This window comes from Culex pipiens, chromosome 2 (genome assembly GCF_016801865.2).
Source record: "Culex pipiens pallens isolate TS chromosome 2, TS_CPP_V2, whole genome shotgun sequence".
Classification (NCBI taxonomy): Eukaryota; Metazoa; Arthropoda; class Insecta; order Diptera; family Culicidae; genus Culex; species Culex pipiens.
Window position 1 is genome coordinate 151,835,348 of NC_068938.1, and position 23,279 is coordinate 151,858,626.

The window sequence follows — 23,279 nt, forward strand, 5'->3', positions numbered from 1 at the left end:
TTGATACCGCTTGAGACCGTTGAATCCACAGCATCTCCTTCAAGCATCACGTGATTATTTTTTTTGGGTTAGTAGGATAAGGTATTGGCTTTTCGATGCCTCCCGAGCTACGACGCTATGGGGAGGACTTTCATAACAGACCCGTCGGCGAGCCTTCCGAGCAACGATGCTATGGGAAGGTCTTTCTAATTAGCACACCAAAACACTCGCGCACAGGTATTTAAATACTGAATAAATGTAATTTTTCATCACGATTACCCAGACGACATTGATGATATAGGAAGGACTTTTTTACAGTCATTTACAGTAATACTTAAACTTATTTTAATGCAACAATTCACACGACGTCGTGCCTCCCGATCAACGATGATATAGGAAGGACTTGAGCAAGCCAATCAGGATGAAACACGAAATAAAATTCTTTTCTTTTCACACACAATGCCACATAATTGACCGCGCGTCACCACCCAACAAATTGAACTGATTTTCTTCTGCTTGTGGGCAAGCCAACCAGGATGAAACACGAAATAAAATTCTTTTCTTTTCACATACAATGCCACATAATTGACCGCGCGTCACCACCCAACAAATTGAACTCACTATAATTCATTGAAGAATTTTAATACATTAGTACTTTTTCCAAGTTATTTCGATTATTAGAAAACTATAGAATCATTGTCTGACTGAATTTGATTTTAACGTATTTATAAATATTTGAGTGCATTTTAATCTCGTGATTAAAAAAAAAAGTTTCAAGAAAATCAAAGTTTTTGCTTTCATTATAAAAAAGCTTAAAATGGAAAATAATAATTTGATTGTCCTACCCCCAAGAATACTCATGAATTCAGAATAAATTGTCGAGACAAAAACTCATTTGACAGTCTGGTTCACATCCTGCATGGCTTTATGTACACAGAAAAAAATAATAATGGTAATATTACACCTGGGAAGGGGTACATCTTTTATGTCAGAAAAAATGTGGAATTTTACCTCCGAAAATGTGTAATTTTACCACTTTTCTGTTGTACACGGAGAAAAAAGAGTTCCCAAAATCGTGAACAAGCGTTCATGCAAATGAGAACCTCGAACAAAGTGTTCGAATCCCATGGTACGATTTTGAAAAACGTAGGGGAAATTCTCGTATGTTTGGCAGGTTAAGCACTCGCTCCTAACTCCGTCCAATTTGCTGATTTTCACTATTTAAACAACTAATTTTGTAAAACTTTTATAGAAACTTGCTTGCTCACTTCTTATTGAGCTGTTTATCACTCGATTTCAGTTGAAAACGCTTTTAATTAGCTTTAATTGAATATCAAAGTTCTGACCTGCCAACATTAGAGGCACGCTGGAATTAGATGCTGTTCCCCTACCATGAAATTTGAACACTTTGTTCGTGGTTCCCATTTTCATGAACGCTTGTTCACGATTTTAGGAACTCTTTTTTCTCCGTGTAAAGTCACTTTTTCAGTATAAATTGAGGTAAAATTACATCATAAAAGAGGTAATATTCAACCATTTCAAAATCACACCTTCCAAATTTACATAATTTTTTACTGTGTAGAGTTCAAACAGGTTTCTTTTTTTTAAATCATTTAATTTAAGGTATGAAACATGAAATCAACATTATTGAACAATAAAAAAAATCGAAGAAGTTTTCAGGACATTTTTTTTAGTTCTAAGTGAAAATTAAGCAATGCCAATGATTAAAAATACCTTATCTATCATTTGAAAATCAATTTTCTTGTTTTGTTTTTTTTTTCGCTTTATTTCAGCAATCAGAGGTCCAATCTTCGATGTCTCTGAAGCAATTTGATTGGACATTTTTTGAGCTTTTTCAGGAATGGACAATTAAGGACACTACTTTGAAAGATCGAAAAACGAAAATTTTGCAGTTAAAATTAAACGTTAAGTGGCTATATCTTGAAAACGGTGCACTTTATCAAAAAGAAACTGTAAAGTACTTTTCGATTGCTAATGAGCAGTTCTCTCAGATTTCGGTCATTCGATTTTTTTCGTATTTTTTATTTATTTTATTTTTTTTTAAACTTTTTTGGTGCCTTCGGTATGCCTAAAGAAGCCATTTTGCATCATTAGTATGTCTATATAATTTTCCATACAAATTTGGCCGCTGGCCATACAAAAATGATGTATGAAAAATCAAAAATCTGTATCTTTTGGAGGAATTTTTTGATCGATTTGGTGTCTTCGGCAAAGTTGTAGGTATGGATATGGACTACACTGAAAAAAAATAATACGCGGTAAAAAACATTTTGGTGATTTTTTATTTAACTTTTTGTCATTAAAACTTCATTTGCAAAATTTTGATTTTTTTGATATGTTTTAGAGGAAATAAAATGCCAACTTTTCAGAAATTTCCAGGTTGTGCAAAAAATCTTTAAGCGAGTTATGAATTTTTGAATTAATACTGATTTTTTCAAAAAATCTAAAATTTGGTCGCAAAAACTTTTCAACTTCATTTTTTGATGTAAAATCAAATTTGCAATCAAAAAGTACTTCAGTGAAATTTTGATAAAGTGCACCGTTTCAAGTTAAAATTTAGGTGACTTTTTTGAAAATAGTCGCAGTTTTTCATTTTTTTTAAATAAGTGCACATGTTTGCCCACCTTTGAAAAAAATATTTTTGAAAAGCTGAGAAAATTCTCTATATTTTGCACTTTTGAACTTTGTTGATACGACCCTTCTTGCTGAGATAGCCACTCATTTTTCATTCTATCAAAAAAGAAAAAAAAACTATTTTTAATTATCGATATCAACACTCTCTACTTTTGGCGAACAGTAAATTGGTTCCACCCTGACAGTTCACAATTGAAGCCGTTACCACTATTCAGCACCCAGCCTTAAACACATAGAAAACATCAAAAATAAAATCATGCGAATTTTGGGAAATATGTTTTCTGTAAAGTTATTTTTTTTAAATCGACAAAACAAAAATGTGTTCCGTGTACCTGTTTTATTCTGAATGGTCCTCACCAATACCCTGCAATTTTGCCGAAGACACCAAATCGATCAGATATTCTTTCAAAAAAATTTTACCGTTCATAAGGCAAAATTACACAAATTTTTGACAAAAAAAAATCTGTCACCATTCCCAGATGGAATAATACCAAAATTTTTTATTGAGAACAAATTATAAAAATGAATTTCCTGACACAAACACTTTTATCCTCCGAGCGCTGCAAGGGTTAATTCAACCGATCATTTGAAAATTAAACCAATCTACCAGAACGTGCTTCTGATCTTGCTGGGTGGAAAAACACTTTTTTGACTGTTGAACCTGAGAGAGTGAGATATCACGGCACGCGGTATGAACAAGTCGCGTATGCAAACCCACGAGCAACTTCTGCGAGAGAGTTGAACGGGTGGACTAGACACGAACCCGCTGCTGGGGAGAGCTTTCAAGCGTTGAAGCATTCCGCTCTTCAAGGACACGATCTTCGCGCCGTCGTCGCCGGCTCGGAACAAGGAGGTGGGAGTTTAACACACACACACTCAGCACCACATTTTAAGAGCTTTTTCCCTTTCTATCGCTCCTTCGGATCGCGCTTGGTCGTTTCGCTCTAGCTGTGGACCGGATCTTTGGAACCGCAAAAAGCTCAACGGATTCTCGAGCGTGTGTGCGTCGATCGGACGTTAAAAATTATGTTTTCTTTCATTTTTTTTGTGTACACTGAATGTGCCATCAGTTACAGTTTGTTCGGAAAAATGCGCAGCCAGAAAGAGACGGCAGACCGACCTACTGAATGCTGCTGCTGCTGCTAGTCAAGATCGCGGGCTGAGGCTGAGGTTTATTCTAGATTGGGAATCGGTTCCGAGGCTTCGAGAGTTCACTTGGAGGAAAAATCTTACCGAGCGAACTGGGCACAGTTCAGTGTCCCAGCAACGCTCGTCCGGTTCGGAGTTCTCGACAGTGAATCCTTCCCATTCTGACCTCACACCCGATCAGCAACGGTGACAGTCAATTAAAATAAGCAGAACAGAAGTTAGTGAACGTGGTGGAATGCTGCAGTGTGTGATTGATAGGTCCTTTGACCGTTTGTGAATGAAGCAGTGCGTTCGAGTTGGAGATCTAGAACACACATAGAGAGGGTTAGAACCGGTGGCACCAGTTTGGTGACTTCTAGGATGACCTAGATGGCTTTCAAGGATTGTTTGCGTGCCGTGGTGTGACAATTTAAGTGTAGGAAAAAACCAACTCGAACCAAATACGAATAGTTTTATGGTGAAGAATTAGTGAAGAATATTTTAAAAGCTGCAAATAAAAAAAGTTTAACAATCATGACCACGATGGATTTGCGGGATAATTTTACCGACCTGTCCTGGGCCACGAATTACGTCATGAAGATGGCCGTGGATGAGTACCAGACGGAGCGGAACTGGACGAGGCTTGCTTATCAGTACTGGGAGCTGGTGGAGGACTTGATTGCAGGTAAATTATTATATATTGGAAATCAAACATTTTTATTTTCATCAATAGTTTGTGTTGCTCGACTCAGGTCAAAGTTGAGAAGAGGCCAAACGAATTTGAAAATAGTTTCGGTCATTCGATTTTTTTTTGTATTTTCTATCCGACTCAAACTTTTTCGATACCTTTGGTATGCCTGAAGCCATTTTGCATCATTAATATATAATTTTCCATATAAATTTGACAGCTGTCCATACAAAAATGATGTATGAAAATTCAAAAATCTGTATCTTTTGTAGGAATTTTTTAATCGGTTTGGTGTCTTCAGCAAAAATGTAGGCAAGGTTACCAGGTCAAAATTAGAAAAATCTGGCAAAGTATCGATCAAAAATCTGGAAAAATCTGGCAGACGAAAATCTAACCATTCTCAATGGTGAAGGGAAGGAGGAAATGAATTAGTTCAAAAATTTGTAGAATTCAGGTTGTTAATTGATTTTATGACCTCAAAAATGTTTCATTAACATTAGCTCTAAGAAAAACTCATTATTTTTTTTTATTATTTTCAATTGAATTCGTTCATTTTAATCAAAAAGTTGTTCAAAATGGGCATGAAGGGAAAAATCTGGCAAAATCTGGCACTGAGAAGAATGAATCTTTATTCTGGCTGATACTTGAAAAATCTGGCATTCCCAGATTTATCTGGCAACCTGGCAACCCTGGTTGTAGGTATGGGTAAGAAGGACTACACTGAAAAAGAATCACTTTTTGCCAAAAAAAAAAAAAACACTATTTTTTTCTGATATGTTTTAGGAGACATCAAATGCCAGCTTTTCAGAAATGGACAAAAAATCTTTTACCGAATTATGAATTTCTGAATCAAATCGAAATATTGGTCGCAAAAATTTTTCAACTTCATTTTTGATGTTAAATCGAATTTGCAAAAAAAAAAAAACACTTAAGTGAAATTTTGATAAAGTGCACCGTTTACAAGTTAAAGCCATTTTTAAGTACCTTTTTTGAAAACCGTAGCAGTTGTTCATTTAAAAATATAGTGCCCATATAAGCCCACCCTTGAAAAAAAAATCTGAAAAGCAGAGAAAATTCTCTATATTTTGCTTTTTTGAACTTTGTACGACCCCTAGTTGCTGAGGTATTGCCGTGCAAAGATTAAAAAAACAGGAAAATTGATGTTTTCTTAGTCTCACCCAATCAATCCACTATTTTCTAATGTCGACATCTCAGCCACTAATGGTCTAATTTTCAATGTTAAAATATGAAACACTCGTAAAATTTTCCGATATTTTCGAAAACAATACTTTAATTTTTTTTTAAATCGTTTCAAAAGGGATAAACATTCAATATTGCGCCCTTTTAAAAAGTTAGTCTTGATTTAAAAAAAATGAAAATATTGTTTGTGGCGATTTTGATACATTTTTGGAGTTAATTTTGGTCATGTTTTTAGTAACATTCACGATTCTATACATTTACTGGAACTTTAATGGTAATGTTTTAACTTAATAATAGTATTATACTAGCTACAATCAAAAGTGAGTGATTGAAAATCATAAAAAACACTAAAAATTGTCTAGAAAAATACAAAACAAACTCTGAAGGCTATATTTAATTTATTTTTATTTTATTTGAAGAATTTGCCCTTCCTTCCCTTTTCGAAATTTCTCCAAAAACTGAGGAGGCCAAAAAATATTTTTTATTAAAAAGCGTAACATCGAAAGTTAAGTATTCAGAATTCATTGTACAAGCATTTATGCATTTTAAATAAAAAGCCTTTTTAACATTTTTACAAATTAAAAAAAGCGTTAAAGTTTTGGATCTTTTTTAAAATAAATTTATTTATATTATGACTATTGTTCATAGTAACTGTAATGATGTATATAACATTTTATAATACTTTTTGTTTTGAAATTTTAAAAATCAGACAAAAAAGTTTTTTTTTGTTTTCAACAGTATTACCATTAATTCGAAATATGTATAATGAATTATAGATTTTTGGAAATAATAAATCTATCTACAAGTTTTTTATCCTCATTGTTAATTTTTTGAACTTCCAATGAAACGAGTCAAATAAGAATTTATTTGGCATTAAACATTAAATATATAAGAATAGGGATTTTTGAACATTCAACTAAAAAAACAATTGTTTTTTTTTTGCTGAACTCCAGAGTATACAAAAGGGTAGTTTTTGTATAAAATCTTTTCAAGCTGTTTATTTTTAGAAATGTATGCAAAGACCTTTCGCATGAAAAGTGCATATTGAAAATCTGGCAACACTGTAAAACGTCATGGGCACTTAAGCGAAATTGAATTTTAAATAAATGACATTCACAATCTTCGCTCTATACTGTGAATACAAAGAGACGAGTTGTTCCTTTTAATTCCGCTATATATTTTAATATCTTGACAGATACGTATTTCGTCTACTACTTGCAGACTTCATCAGTGTTCTGTTCTCGACAGTCGAGAACAGAACACTGATGAAGTCTGCAAGTAGTAGACGAAATACGTATCTGTCAAGATATTAAAATATATAGCGGAATTAAAAGGAACAACTCGTCTCTTTGTATTCACAGTAATGCATTCTGCTAAAACGCTCAACCAAACCACAATTCGCTCTATACATTGATGAAATTTGAACAAACTTTCAGATATTTATTAAATTTTAAGGATCTGGCAACTCTGTTCAGAGCCATCGTGGCAAAAGTGAAATTTGTTTAATTGTGTTCCAATAAAAGTTCAAAGCAGATGAATTCAGAAGTTTTTTTTTATGTTTGCATTTATAATTTCTATAATTATATGGGTTACACAACCAACGGTAATGGTATTTGTAAAAAAAAAACTTTATAATTACAATGTAATCTGAATGTCAATGACAACACTGCAGCGAGAGCCAATTTTTCACGGCAATTTCGATGAAGTTCTTGGAAATCGTTGACCTAAAAAGCCTCTTATTTCTGACGCAACTTCACAGATCGACAACCTCGCATGTGCAAAGATCAATGCTCTGCACTTTTCGGATATTTACAATTAGCTACCGACGCAAAGCAGCCCTGACATTGGAGTCTGCTGGTCTGATTTTTGCGGACAAGATCGCAGCAAGATTGCGACCTTAACGAAGAAGCTAACATTGACCGTCAAAACAACACCGGCGGTACTGAATTCCACACATGCGGATTTTCCTCAACCGACCAATGCCAATGGCGGGTGTGGTTCTTATGACATGCCAGGCGTAGTCCGTTTGATGCCGTCGAGAAGCGTCGAGTTTATGAGCGACGGCTAATTGCTATCAACGCACACTCATCATCATCGACGTTGATGACGACTCTTGGCCACACAACCGCGTTCCGTGGAGTCCTTGATACAAATCTGAAACGGCTACACCACCCCACGCCGTCGTCCAAATGGAAACTGGAACTAGATTACTTACGTGTCTAGCCATTTTCCATCACGCTGAGCAAGTGCGATTGAATCAATTTGATACACGAACGTAGACCGCCGACTGCCGGCACCTGGTCAACTCCATATTTTCCTCTGGCGCGATCTTGAACGTGAAAACCCCTCCCCTTACAAGGGTTGACCACAAGAGTACGACCGGCGGCGCGACCTTGATCTTCACCTCGCGTCTTATTGCCCATTGATTGACCAAATTCCGCATATCTTCGACAGGGGGTTCCGGAGATGATCTTCACCACCGCGCGCAGCAATGACCGAGTGCTCGTGCGAAACAATTATTTATGGAATTTAAGAACCAACCTTTTTTTTTCTACCTCAAGTTATGATTGCCGGGAGACCTGACCGACTTCATCGACAGTCGAAGCGAGGAAAAAGAGATTAAAAATGAAAATAATCATCCGGCAGACCTTCCCCGGGTATTACTGCAGTGTGGGCATGGACGGTGTGCCGTCTAGGTCATGGGAGGACTACGCCGCCAACTGGTGAAAGGCATCCTCCATCATCGGCCTTATGCAAGAGCGCTGTAATGGCCTCTGTTCTGTATTTCCCTGTTTTTCCTCTTCCCTGGAGAGTCGGTGCAGGGCAGAAACAACAACAAGTGCATTGGCCGACGGGAAGGTTCTGATTTTCTTTTGTTTTGTTGCGGTTTGGCTGCACCAGAAGGACGAGAGTTATGATAAATTACGACCCCATTATTCTTAAAGGGGAGGTTGTGGGTTTTCCTTAATTTGAATGTTATTGCATTGTTAATGCGTCCTGGTGGTGGTGTGCCCGGGGTTGCTGGTTGAAGAACGCAACCTGTGGTGATGAAGGTAATGGATACTGATTCAGATTGTATCAGTAATGGGACGTTACGATAAGCAAATGTGACAGAATTACATGCTTTGCATGACTGAAATACCTGCTTATTAGCAATCAAAGCAATTTAAAGAAGTTTTAGAATAAAAAACGGCTTAATCAATTAATATTTTGACATTGGCTAATATCATGTCAAAGTCAGGATCATTAGTATAGCATGTCATGCTCAAACAACATACAAAAAAGCGCGAAACCTCGAACTTCGTGGTCAAAATTAGTTCTCTAACTCCATACCCTGAAGCATCTAATGTTCGTGACGCACTAATCACTGTTTTGCCTTCTCTTAGTTCTCAGATTATGTGGCTCATCCTTGAAAACTGGTTATCATACAAATAGATTTGATGATTGATTCAGCTAATTATTGCAGACGTGCATCCGCTCTAACTCCTCTTTTAGAAGAACTTGTTTGGCATTTGGCGTAGATGATTCCCAGCATGTTGTGCCAGTGTTTAGAGTACACTAATTACGCTAATCTTTAAGGCTCCCGAAGACCTGAGGCTATATTATAAACCAAGTGAGATATAGGGTAAGGACCGTTAAGTGCACTCAAAGATCTTTTAAGACGTTCTTCTTGAAAGCTAATGAGAACAGTCACATGACAATACACCTGAAGTCGGTTTTTCCAATTAACCAATGTTTTCTACACATTATTCATGCTAAAAACAAGACGTTTTTGACTGGCAACAAGCACAACATTACTTTAAACTTAAATGCCAACCAGAACAAGCTGAGTGCCTTTAAGAAGAGCTCTTAGTGCCGATGCATGTCTGAATTATTGTTTTAAAGGTTGAAGACAATTTTTGAACATTCCAAAGTTACCAGAGTATTTCAATATTATCCCTTTCCCCCTAGATCCCCGCGCCAAGAACCTTCCCTTCATGGACAACCCGCTGCCCACGATCGGCATGATCTACGCGTATCTGGCCTGGGTCCTGGTGGTGGGACCGACGTACATGCGCGACCGGAAACCGATGCAACTCACAAACACCCTGTTCTACTACAACCTGTTCCAGGTGGCACTGAGTGCGTACATGTTCTACGAGGTATGTTACTGAGTTTGGTTCTACGGTACGTAGAACAAGGGTTCACTCGATGGGGTTGTTTTTCGTTCCAGCATCTGATGGCCGGCTGGGCGCGAGGGTACAGCTGGACCTGTGAAACGGTGGATTTCTCCGATGGTCCGCTGTCGCGAAGGGTATGTGCTATGTTGTATTAGTATGGTGACGATGACTGATTTTTGGGTACCGCAGATGTTCAACCTGTGCTACGTGTACTACCTATCCAAGCTGAGCGAGTTCGCGGACACGATATTCTTCGTGCTGAGGAAGAAGAAGTCGCAGATCTCCTGGCTGCACCTCTACCACCACTCGCTAACTCCGATCGAGGCTTGGATTCTGACCAAGTTCCTGGCTGGTAAGTCGCCGACTTACGCCCTCAATGCAATCACCAACTTCTTTGGCATTTTTCCCAGGAGGTAACGCCACACTGCCCAACATCATCAACAACTTTGTCCACACGCTGATGTACTTCTACTATCTGCTGTCCTCGATGGGTCCCCGCTACCAGAAGTACCTCTGGTGGAAGAAGTACATGACGGAGGTTCAGATTGTAAGTGGATCGGTAATTACCCAGGTACTTGTTCCTCAATGAATTCAACGTTCTTGCAGGCTCAATTCATCATCTGCATCGCGCACGCCATCAACGCCCTGATGACGGATTGCGCCTTCCCGAGGTTCATCACCTATCTGCTACTGCTGAACGCGAGCATCTTCTTCGTGATGTTTATGAACTTTTACGTCGAAAACTACCGGAAGGCCAAGGCCAAGGTCGTCGCCGTGAAGTCGGCTCCCGAGCTCGAGAAGAACAACAACAATCTGGACGATCTGATCGAGAGGAGGGACTCCAAGAAGGTTCAATAGGAAGGCACGTCCAGGATATCTAAGGAACTGTACAAAAGTCTGATTTGACGTGATTCGTGAGTGCGCGAACGTGCTCACTTGTAAATAGCAGATTTCTTATACGATTTACACAGATTTTCTCGTATCTTTTAAGTAGTTTTTTAACGACTAACCCGAAGTAACCGTACTTAAAGACTGTAGCGATAAGCGAAATTTGTACTTGCTCAACTGTGTTAATTGTGTTCGTTTGATAGTAAATAAATGCACTTGAGTTTTTGTCAGCGGGTTTTACATTGTGTCAAACGGCACACGTCCAGGAGAGCCCGGCGTTATCAGGTCTACCATCTAGACTCGCTTTCAAACGATGATACCCCGTCGAGGAAAATCCGTGATAAAGAAGCATGCAAACAACAGTGTTTAGGGTTCGTGATAAGCGGCTACGCCGAGATTGACGTGCGACCCTGAACCAATAAATTGCTTTTTTAACCGTCACAACCTGGGCCGGTTAGTCGGCGACTAACCGCGAGAAAAATCGATATGTTCACTCCCATGTACGCCGGATGACGCTGGCGAAAATTGAACGAGCCAACACAATATTGCCGAAAGTGTTATACCTACGATTTGTACTCAACTCGTAGTGTTAATGAACTTGACGGTGCAAGTCATTCACGCGACGTCGTAAAAATTCCACCTTGTTCTCAAAACGACCTCCGTGATTCATTAACATACATGGAGAGCACAACTATTCGTGTTCAACTTCAAAAATTTCGGTGTGAGATAATAAATGCCAACCGGCTATGATTTAAGCTAATTCGCTGGGATTTCCCGGGTCGCAAAGCTCTTGTTTTTGAAACGGCGCGGGCCGCAATTTGTTAGACGGGGCATCACTCACGTCCGTTATTATAACCGTGTCTTGGGTCGTCACTCGAAATGGTTGGCGTTTGCAAGACAGATTTCACATCACGGTAAGACTTCCAGCCATGATGACGACTTGGCGTGGTACGGTCTGGGAAAAGTTTGCTTCATGTCATAGCGCCGCAAGTTTTTGTTTTTTTTGCAAGTCAAGTTTTTCCTGGGTACGGAGTTTTCTTCCACTTCACAGACATAGAGTTTGTGCAGCGGCTTGATTTAATTATGCCGGAACCAAACGTGGTGGAAAACGTGAACCACCACCACACGGTAGCACCCTGTAACTTGACACCTTTTTGTTGTCTGCTTCTGGGTAGAGGTGGGAAAGGTGACTTCGTGTGTGGTTGCAATTGCAGTAATACATTACAAAATAGTTTTTAAACGATCTGAAAATGATTTTTTTAAGACTGCTGAAACTTTTGTGGGAAAATATTAAAAATCTGATTGATCGAACTCAGATTTACCAGTAAGACTAGGGTTAGTGAAATTACACGATTTCGCGGACTGCGTGAAATTCAAGGATTTTCTGAAATCAATGCATATTCAAACACTAAATTTAACATTTTTTCTATCCACAAAGTTTTGAATTAAAATTTGATTGTTTTTCAATTGTAAAACGTGATATTTACTACTTGAACTCTTGATTTGAAAGGAACATAAAAATCAAAATAGCATTGTTACAACATTGAATAAGAAATTAATACTATGAATACCTAATTGAAGTAAACAAAATCTTATTTAAAACATAGTTTCGGAAAAGTAAATTTACAGGGATTTAGGCTAATCCATTTTTTTTCTATTCAATGTTTTTGACTGCTTTCCCTATAAAATAGTCATAAAGGAAATTTTCATTGAATAAAATAAGTTTCAAAACAATTGTATTTTGTTTATTTGAGCACTTTAATTTATTTTTGGCACCTTTAAGATTTTTCAAAATTATAGAGTTCTGAAACCATAGATTGGAAATTTTCGTAGCACTCCGGGATTTTGTTTTAAAGTTTAATATTTTGTTTTTTTTTAATGCAGTAGCATGTAACCTTAAAAACATAAAGTTTTTCAGTTGATATTTTTTGCCTCAGATTTAAAAATTGAATGGTTTGAAATTAGATTATTAGTGATTTTTTTTTATATTTACAAAAACATTTTTTTTAATACTTTGAAATGCATAGTGTAAAATAAAACTGCAATTAAGTAAAAACAAATGCATTCTCCTGCATTTTTAGTACTATTGGGCTCGTTTGAAATTGTTTTGAGTCTAAGTGAAATTTCCTTGTACAATTTTTGAAAACTTTAATTTTAGAAATTCCTTGCATCAATAATTTTGACTATCATTTTATTTTTAAAGTTAAATTTCAAAATAAAATTGAGGATCCATACTCGGTTTATTCAATATAAAATGACTTGGGTTAAATAATATTATTGTTGTCTTTAAAATCAGCAATTTTCTGGAATATTTCAAATTTGTTCTTAGTCCCGTGAAATTCCAACAAAATTTGTTAATTTGGTTAGATGGTCTCCGTGAAAACAGGAAGTTTTCAGCCTAGCTTAGATGCTTCATATATAATTTAGGGTATATGTACCAATTTTTCCGGTTGTTTAACATTTGATAAGATTTGATTAGTTATTCAAGCATTTTTCACGCTCCGTGAAATGTTGTGTTTTTGAATAGTGGTCCCCGTGGAACTTTCATCAAATTATTTGAAATAATGTTTAGAGGTAATTTCCTGGCATAAAAAATATCTATATCTGAAAAATGATATTAAAAATGTATGACTCAAATATAGTTGCCTGATCTGAAAAATATTTTTCTCATTTTTTCATTGTTTCAACGTGTTATTTTTTCACTTGTTCCATCATCATTTTATATGCTGGGTTACGCAGAGCATAATGTGCAAAAACATAATTTTAGCAAAAAATAAACAACAAAATCTCGCATTAAAGACAAACACTGTCAGTTGGGAACCGGGAACCGTGGTGTAGGGGTAAGCGTGATTGCCTCTCACCCAGTCGGCCTGGATTCGACGACGAGACGAGATTTGTCTGATCACGCCTTCCGTCGGACGGGGAAGTAAATGTTGGTCCCGGTCTAACCTAGAGGTTAGGTCGATAGCTCAATCCAGATGTAGGAGTCGTCTCCCTGGGTCCTGCCTCGGTGGAGTCGCTTGTAGGCAGTTGGACTCACAATCCAAAGGTCGTCAGTTCGAATTCCGGGGTGGATGGAAGCTTAGGTGTAAAAAGAGGTTTGCGATTGCCTCAACAATCAAGCCTTCGGACACCTAGTTTCAAGTAGGAATCTCGCAATCGAGAACGCCAAGGAGTGCTGTAGAGCGAATAATTTGATTTTTTTTATTTGACTGTCAGTTTTTACATAGTAATGATAAATTCACAAATGTATTGAAAAAAATCATCAAGTTTTTTCTGTTTTTATTTCGTATTTTTTTAGGATTCGCAAGTGTCTGCATTTAGAAGAAATTCTCGTATGGTTTTGGCAGGTTAAAAATTCGATTCTATCACCATCATTTTGTTCGATTCTCGTTATTTGAAACAATTATTACTTGATTCCAGTTTGAAAATGCCTTTTAGAAACTGTAATGTATGATACGTCAACATTAGATCATCATCATTATTCTGATTAATTAATCATTTCTAGATTAATTTTTCAAATGTACATAGGACCTTTTGAAAAAGTTAGCGAGAATTGATAGAAACTCTTACTCGCTTATCGCAAACAACTATTTCTACAAAATGTTATGCAAATTCGTGTTCCTAATGAGGACAGATTTACGTAACTTCAAAATTTTTGATGACGTCCGAAAAAGTTCCCACAGTCAACCCAGATTACTTTCTCTCAACATGACCAAAAAACAGCATTAAATAACATTTCACCGAGGAAAGCAAGCCTCACCATCATATCTAATCTTTCGCAATAAATCCGCAAGTCTTCCTTAAATTTTCCTTCGTCTCGTCTACGGAACCATCCCCTTTTAATTCAACCACCCCCATTTAGTCAATAAATTTGTACCAAAAACCAATTACTAACGCTTCGGCGACGGCGGCGGTGGTGGCAGTTTCGGTGTTTCCTTAATTAATCTTTTGGCTTACGTTTCCCCCGCATCATTTTACAACCGCGGTTCAGCTATGATGCAACCGAATATGACTTCAAGCTTTATATACGTAGGTGATTACACAGACACTGAACATGTATCGAGTATCTCTAATCTAGCGGGGACCATCAATCATTGCAAACCTGAATTGGTTTTGTTGGTTTTGCCAACAACCTGAAGATGGCCAATAAAATCAATAAACCGAGAAATGCGACCTCCGTTTTTTTCAGTTGATTGAATAATTAAAAACGTAAACTTTGGAGGCGTGAATGCTTTGAATGACAGGTAAATTTCAGCTGATGACTCTAGCTTAAAGCTTAAAAATAATAGAGGCGTTCCCTGATGACTCAACGAAAAGCGGCTGTTAGTGATTGTTATTTCGCTTCCTTCCTTTCCGCGACTAAACTAGAAACAGTCGAACCAGACGAGATACCTCTCAATCGGCACACCTGAACTTAAGATGGATGGAGGAACAAAGGCGAAAAAAAATCGAAAATACGCCGCACTGACAGGTGATAATAAATAAGTGTGGATATATATTAAACATTCAGCAAAAAAGTAAAACAAAACCAAGAAAACGGTTGCCACCGTCTTGAATGGGGTTTGGTGAAAACGAAAGTGAATTTACCCCCCCGAGATGGAATAGTGAGAAGAGGATGGATTTCTGTTGCATTTTGTAGCTTAATTAGGTAAACAATAGACATTCCCGAAAGTAATGAGTTCATTAGATGGTGAGGATGCGCATCTCTGTAAAAATTACGGCACGTTCAGTGTAGAATAGCATAGTGGCAAAAAAAGACAAAAATGTTTGTTTGTCTGCTAATATCTCAGCGCGCGCAGCATTAACAGGTGATTGTGATGAGCAGGTGGAACTCGACGATTGTGAGGGTGGTGTCGTTATGGGAAGCAAGAGTTTCTCGAGCAGGTATGACTATCCGGTGCTTTCATCGGTATTTAAATTTGCGCTTGTATCATGATCTTGTACTTATTTGTTTTGAGGGGGAATCTTGTAGATTGTGTTTGCTCGAGTATTTTAACTGATATATTCAACACAATTTTACATACTTTAAGACTTTTGCTGTCGCAAATATTTCTTGAAAAATGAACTTCTTAGTTGAACCCCCTGGACCCACCTTCACGTCAAAATATTGGATCCAAGTCACACGGTGAAAAATTTTGTCTTTTTCGATGTAATTTGACCTCAATTTAGGTGAAAAAGTGTGATTACACAAATATAGATGTAAATTTTGCATATTTTTCAAGGCAACATTTTTTGTGACACAAAATCTGTCCTTAAAAAGAGATGAACCAGTCGCCAACAGAAAAACTCTATTATGAGAAATAAAAAAACTGTCCTCATGTCTATATGTACTTTTACTACTAGTTTTTTTAACTGTGAGTAAACTCATAACATTTCTAATGTGCGTAGAAAAGGTAATATATGACCAACACTATCCAATGTTATAAGTACTTCAGTGAAATTATAATTATATCATAATGAGGTATTCCTTGTGTCATGAACTTTTAAGAATTGTAGAAGATCTAAGAATTCTATAAGATCTATATGAGATCTGACAACTCATAAATGAAATATTGCCACTTATGATGAGATTTATCTAACTTTATAGGGTCAAAAGGCCAAAAACAAAGATGTTGTCAATTTTAAAATGGTTATTTGAAAAAGGTTCTGACAATCTGGGTACACTGCAACGAGAAAAAATATGCTGAAATAACCCACTGAGAATTTTGGCTCGAGCCAGATCGACTCGAGGCTCGAGCCAGATCGACTCGAGGCTCGAGCTAAAATTCTCAGTGGGAACAAACGTTGGAGAGCAACATATAAAAATATGAAAATATTTGCAACGGCCTATTTCCATTAAAATTTTGAAGTTTTTAAAAAAAAAATGTTGCCCCCTTACTTTTTGGGCCGATTTTGAAGGCGGGGGTGAGACCAACTTTGAAAAAAAATCTACTGCCGTTCTATGCATGATTGTCCTTTATAATTTTTTGACCTTGATTTTCATTTAGATTTGATTGAAAAATACAGACATATTTTTTAGTGATGAAAAATACTTTATTTTAAATGATTATTAATATTTATTTATTTTCAAGTTATTTTTCAGTGATGAAAAATAGAATATAAATTTCAGATTTTTTTTCCGTGTAGCATTTTTATGAAAAATCCTAAGCTTTACTTTGCCTTAACTTTGCCAAAAATACCAAAATCGATCAAAATATTGCATCTCAATTTTTGAACTTTCACATGCCCATTTTGTATGATAAGTCCGCAAAAGTGCATGGAGACTTGTTTGGAAAAAAAAAACTAATGGTGCAAAATGGCTTCTTTTTACATCGGGACAAAGTTTCCTACAAATAAAAAGCAAACACATATAAATAAAAGTCGATATGCAAAAACGTAAAAAAAAACTTTCTTTCGGATAAAAATACGGCCTAAAAAAAAGAGTTTGATCAAACTTGTGTAAATTTGGAAGGTGTAAATTTGGATGGTTTAATATTACTTCTTTACGATGTAATGTTACCTCAATTTAAACTGAAAAAGTATCATTACGCCAAAAAAGTGGCAAAATTACAATTTTTCAGAGGTAAAATTACGCATTTTTTTTCAAACATAAAAGATGTACCCCTTCCTAGATGTAATATTACCATGATTTTTTTACATAAAAATAATCTATTTTTTTAAAATTTTGGTTAAATATTTGAAAAAAAAAGTGAACTTTGAATTGTTTTATCTTCTGAAAGTTATTGGATTTAATTTTTTTTAAATAAGAACAACCTTTAAAAATAGTTTTTCAATTACATAGTCAAGTCTAGGATACTATTTGAAAAGGATTTATGCGCCATGGATTTCGTATTCTGATTGGACCTTTTGAAAAAGTAAGCGAGAAGTACCTATTGGTTACAAATTTATTGTTTTGCCTTATTAAAAAAATGAAATTACGAGCCATGGTTTCAACATTTTAATGAAAAAAGTGTTTTAAAATGCATTATACACCTGTCCAGTTGTTTTGATATCATTAGTTTCGAAAATATCTAAGTATTGACAAAAATTTGATTTTTTGCGAAAAATAATTTTTTTGCGGAAATTTTGAAGTTTTTTGGAAAAATATTTTTTTGCCCCCTGATTTTTCAGACCAATTTTGAAAAGGGCGACACAAACTTTGAAAAATATCAGTCTAAACGATATGCGCAGGTCACTGAAAATATTAAGAACATCAAATTGAGTGGATATTATTGATAATAATATCCGCAAAATCAAAACACCAAATATTGAAAATTAATGCTTATTCTTACTACCAGATGTCTCTCACTTCTGAACGCAACACGCTACCTCGTACGCCGATCACGTTCAAGTATCGTGACAAAATGTCGCGCAACATGTAGGGAGCATTCTCAATAGTCAGAGTTCAAAGAATCAAATCAATTGAATTATCGCATGCGGGCAACAAATGACTGCAATTTCTGACATATGCAAACTAAAATAAAGCAGGACGTGAGTTTCTTAAACTTTCATTTAGTTTTTGTAACATGTTTATACGAGTCGATTAGCAGAAAAGTTGAGTATTTGCTCATTTTGCCTTTCACACTGTCCAACTCCAAGCGAAACTTACTTGGGGACACCGTGGAGATTTTCCCTTGTTCCTTTAAAAAAAAGTGGAGCATCAACACTTCCCGTCTTCCAAATAACTTTTTTTGTCCCTAGTGCGCGGTGAAGACGAGAGCGGCCGGCAATGGACGTGGTGGTGAGAATCTGGTTGAGGTAGAATTGGTTCTATTCCCAATTATCGATTCCTAGGCAAGGGGTCGTGCATAAACCACGTGGTCTCCTTAGGGGGGGGGGGAGGGGGTCCGAAATCCAACCAAAAAAAACCATGAAAAGCCATGGGGGGGAGGGGGGGGGTCGACGGCTGACCACGTGGCCTTTTAAAAAAAAATCTTTTCTTAAAAAGAACAAAAAAATACGCGCTTTGAATTTACTTATATGCATACATTTTTTGTTACACTTCAAAACCATACAATTATTGTGTTTAAAATTATTACTTATATTTCAATGTCATAATATTTTCCAATTCGATATTGAATTATATATTTCGGCAGATCAAAACTTTGAGCCTGTTATTGAATGTACACTTTTTAATACTCATGTAAATACGTCTTGCAAAAGTTTAAAAGCTGTTAAAAAATAAAGTGACAGTATCCAAAGTTAATATACCCTAAAAAATGCGTAACAAAATGCAAACACAATTTCATTTTTTTGTTGATGCTATCAAGTAGCTAAAAATGCTTGCAAATTTGCATTGAAAATAGATGTAGTGTTCGATAGTTCTATTTTGAAACAACTTAAAAAATAAATATTGCTGACAATTTTATAAGATTTTCGTAACAAGGCAAAAAACTAAATATGTATTGTAAATGAAGTGTCTAGAAATGATTCTCTGCGAAAAAAAAATATTTTCAAAATCTCAGATCTTAGCTAAATACCGTAGCTGGTCCTATAAGTGATCGAAGAATCTTAATCGAAAGATTTCCTTTTGACACTTAAAACAAACTCAAGATATCTTGTATCTCCTCTCTCATGCAATATTTTTTTAAGTACAAAGAAACTAAAATCCCCAATTTCAGGATCATCGCGCAAAATTTCAGTTTCACTACCTCATTTGCAAGTGAAACGTCTAACGATACAAACTTTAAGATCCACCAAAAAATTTAATGAATATTTTGGTCTAAAAGGTATTCCTAATTTCATGGGTTACACAATTCGGATTGTTATATTACATAACATTTCATAAAATACACGTTTACTATCCATCGTCAAAGTTGTAGGTATTTTTTTTTAAGTTTTTTTTTTATGTTTATAGGGACCATCTCTTGAGCCAAAGAGAAACATGGGCAAACATTTTAGATTTTTAGAGAAAAAAAACGAGCTTCAAGCAAACATTGTTTTTGTTTCTCAATTAATTTAAAGATTAAACAAATAGGAGCCAATGGTGCCCTTTCCTGAAAATATTAGTTTTTCTTTAAGCTGAGAAAATATACAATACCCTCAACTTCATATTTGAGATAAAACCACTCAAATATATAGACACATTAAAATAATTTAAGTTTTAAAGAGACACTTAATTTTTAAATGCCGATATCAATTTGTGAAATAAATTTCAATACAATGCCGTTAAAGATCAACATAAATAAAACTCCTTAAAAAAGATGGAACGGTATTTTCAACTCGCTGGTTCTCGGGCATAACTCAACCAACCGGGACATTTTTTTTGAGTGAATTATAAGGATTACTAGATGATCCTTAAACTTTGCTGAACTCGATTTGATCAAATCTGTAATTTATGCGATCAAAAACGTCGTTCCAACTTTTGTTTGCTCTTGTAAAAAAAATCGCCCGAAAATCCGCGGAGACAAGCCCGAAAACCTGTGAGTTGAAGTTACCGTTCCAACGTTTTAGGGAGGCTTTGGCATCCATGTATATTGGACATGCGTTGGGCGTCCCAGTGTTAACAATTTCAAAGATATTGAAAAGATTGAAAAAATTAACTTATTTTTTTTTTTGTATTTTTTTTGAGGTAATATCTCAGCAACCAAAAGTTGAATCAAAAATCTTAAATCGTAGATAATTGCCTATTTAAACAACTGAAAAAAAATGTAAAATAAATTCCAAATTTTAGCTCAATCTTTTTTTAATTTATCAAAACACGTAGCCGATAGCAAAATCAATTCAAAGTAAGAGTAAGACTTAAACAATTTGGATGTCCATGACTAAAAAGAATGATTTTTAGCGCGTTGTCTACAACTTTTCCAAAGACACGAAATCGATTTTCGAGCAATTCTTTACAAAATCGGTCTTTATTCTTAAATTTTAATTTTTGATTTTTTTAATCCGTCTGAAACCTTTTTTGGTGCCCAAGCCATTTTGCATCATTAGTTTGTCCATATAGTTTTCCATACAAATTTGGCATCAATGAAAATTAAAAAATCTGTATCTTTTGAAGAAATTTTTGGTCGATTTCGTGTCTTCGGCAAAGTTGTAGGTATGGATAAGGACTACACTGAAAAAAATGACAAATGGTAATTTACTTTGCTGATTTTTAATTTCACTTTTTGTCACTAAAACATGATTTGCAAAAAAAAAAAACACTATTTTTAATTTTGCCAACTTTTCAGAAATTTCCAGAACGGGCAAAAAATCGTTGTTTGAGTTATGAATTTTTGAATCAATACTGATTAAAAAAAAATCGAAATATTGACCGCAACTTAATTTCCATTTTATTTTTCGATGTAAAATCGAATTTGCAATCTAAAAGTACATTAGTGAAATTTTCATAGTAATAGCTATTTTTAGGTAACTTTTTTTAAAAATAGTTGCAGTTATTAATTTAAAAAATTTAGTGCCCATGTTTGCCCAATTCTGAAAAAAAATATTTTTGAAATGCTGAGAAAATTCTTTGTTGCTTTGTTGATGAGATATTGCCATGTAAAGATTTTAAAACAGAAAAATGGATGTTTACTACCCAAACAACCCATAATTTCCTTATGTCGATATCTCAGCAACTAATGGTGCGATTTTCAATGTTTATAAATAAAACTTTCGTGAAATTTTCCGATCTTTTCGAAATCAATATATTCAAAAAAAAAATTAAGACTAACATTTCAAAAGGTCGGAATATTGAATGTCTCTGATTCTTGTATGGAGAAAAAAATTAAACAGCTCGACTTTTTTGGACACACTGAATCATTGGAATCAATCATGCTTAATTAACATTCCAACGCCCAAGGCTCCGAAAAAGTTGGAACGGTAACTTCAACTCAATGGTTCTCGGTCATAACTCAACCAATCAAGATGATTCTTCTTTCCAGTGATTATTTAGGATGTCTAGATGATTCTAGAACTTTGCAGAACTTAATTTGGTCAAATCTGTAATTTTTGCGAACAAAAACATCGTTCCAACTTTTTTTTTCGCGTGTAAAAACAAATTCGCCAAAAATTCCGCGGAGGCAGTTTTTTTTAAAAAAGGTGGAACGCTGTTTTCGGTCGCAGAAATTACAGATTTGTTCAAATCAAGTTCTGCAAAATTTTAGGATCATCTGGACATTCTTACAAATCACTGGAAACAAGAATTGTCCCGATTGGTTGAGTAATGCCCGAGAACCAGCGAGTTGAAGTTACCGTTCCACTATATGGCGTCCGTGTAAGTTGGACATGCGTTGGGCGTTCCAGTGTTAAAAAGAAAATTTTAAAACGATTGGCATTTATAAACGGTGTGATTATACTCGCCATATTCTGGGAAAATGTTGGTAAATTCAGGAGCATTCCCCAACATTATTTATTTCGATATAATTTGAAATGTTTTTATTGTGTTAAAATAACAACAGTAATATCGTTTTTTGACCAAAAGTCACCACCACTGACGGTACATCGTTTGTGGATAAACATTTTTGAAATCTATACTTATTTTGTTTTTTTTTTAAGATTTTTCACCTGGGAGGAAAAAGCCACGTGGCCATATAGGGGGGGGGGGGGGTTGGCGTAAAACCACGAAAAACCATGAGGGGGGAGGGGGGGGTCAAAAATTCTCCAAAAAAAGGCCACGTGGTTTATGCACGACCCCCAACTTGGGCTTAGACAATCATCACATAACATGGCGAAATCCAGTCTGCAATCCGCTAAAATCACCGTCTCCTATTGAAGCGATTATGCATTGCACACTGTTTTTTAAATCAATGAAAAAATTATGTTGATATAGTTTGGAACGATCGCTGATCATCAGCTGATCGCAACGTCGCAGGCAACATCTCGACATGTCGCGCGACATCTTCTACTCAATTCTCACAACTAGATGGCAGCTCGGTGCACTTTCAGAGAACGCCGAAGCGATCATTCATCATCCGCGTTTATTTACTAGCCAAACTGATTTTGCACTGTGCGCGTTCATTCATACTCTGCTGAGTTGTTGTTGTTGTACGCAGAGTGGTACCGAACGGTACCAGCTGGCTGTCAAGGAGGTGCTATGTACTCTCTAGTAGTATGAAGCAAAACATATAAAAACAGTAAAGATCGAGTTAGCGTCGTCGTTGGCGTTCAAGATCAAACGCGAGCTCACAAATACAGTCGAACATGTGGCAGTAAAAAAGATCGACCTGTCCTGTCCTGCTGTCAGTTGTTTGAGCGTTTGTTTTGAGCTAAACGTATTGCAGCCTGTGTGGGGTGGATATGGACGAACAAGATTGGGTAGGTGTGTGGAATCTTGCTTCTTTATTTCGCGATTGTCGCGAAAAAAAGAAACAATGTTTTCATTTACTTGCGCGCACGATTGCGAACGGCTTTCTTTGCGTAATATTTGTACTGCCGTTTTACGGCGATATGATGTATACGCCATTTTGGACATTCCCCCCCCCCCCCCCTTAAAGTATCCACGTGGACAATGCATTAAGGGATCTGCTCAGTTGTCAAAATAGCTGACACAAAAAAAATCCTGCTTTGATCGAGCAATGCATACATACATCATTAAGAAGGAAAAGTAGTGATTTTTTATTGCTATTTTTTCGGCCAAATGATGTTTGTGGTTTAAAATCGTAGAGAATAGGAAAAAACAA

The 23,279-nt window shown here is 36.0% G+C and overlaps 3 protein-coding genes across 4 annotated transcripts in view; 2 read left to right on the top strand and 1 right to left on the bottom strand.

Moving 5' to 3' along the window:
- The window catches only part of LOC120420420 (ubiquitin carboxyl-terminal hydrolase calypso), a 227,525-nt gene that overhangs the window by 94,378 nt on the left and 109,868 nt on the right, over positions 1-23,279 (top strand). The window lies entirely within an intron of this gene.
- LOC120420426 (lissencephaly-1 homolog) overlaps positions 1-23,279 on the bottom strand; it is a 130,497-nt gene that overhangs the window by 31,074 nt on the left and 76,144 nt on the right. The window lies entirely within an intron of this gene.
- Positions 3,171-10,921, top strand: LOC120420428 (elongation of very long chain fatty acids protein 7). Its single transcript, XM_039583451.2, has 6 exons — positions 3,171-4,447; positions 9,602-9,792; positions 9,864-9,944; positions 10,000-10,162; positions 10,221-10,357; positions 10,417-10,921. The coding sequence occupies exons 1-6, from the start codon at positions 4,297-4,299 to the stop codon at positions 10,666-10,668; spliced, it is 975 nt and encodes a 324-aa protein (XP_039439385.1). The 5' UTR covers positions 3,171-4,296; the 3' UTR covers positions 10,669-10,921.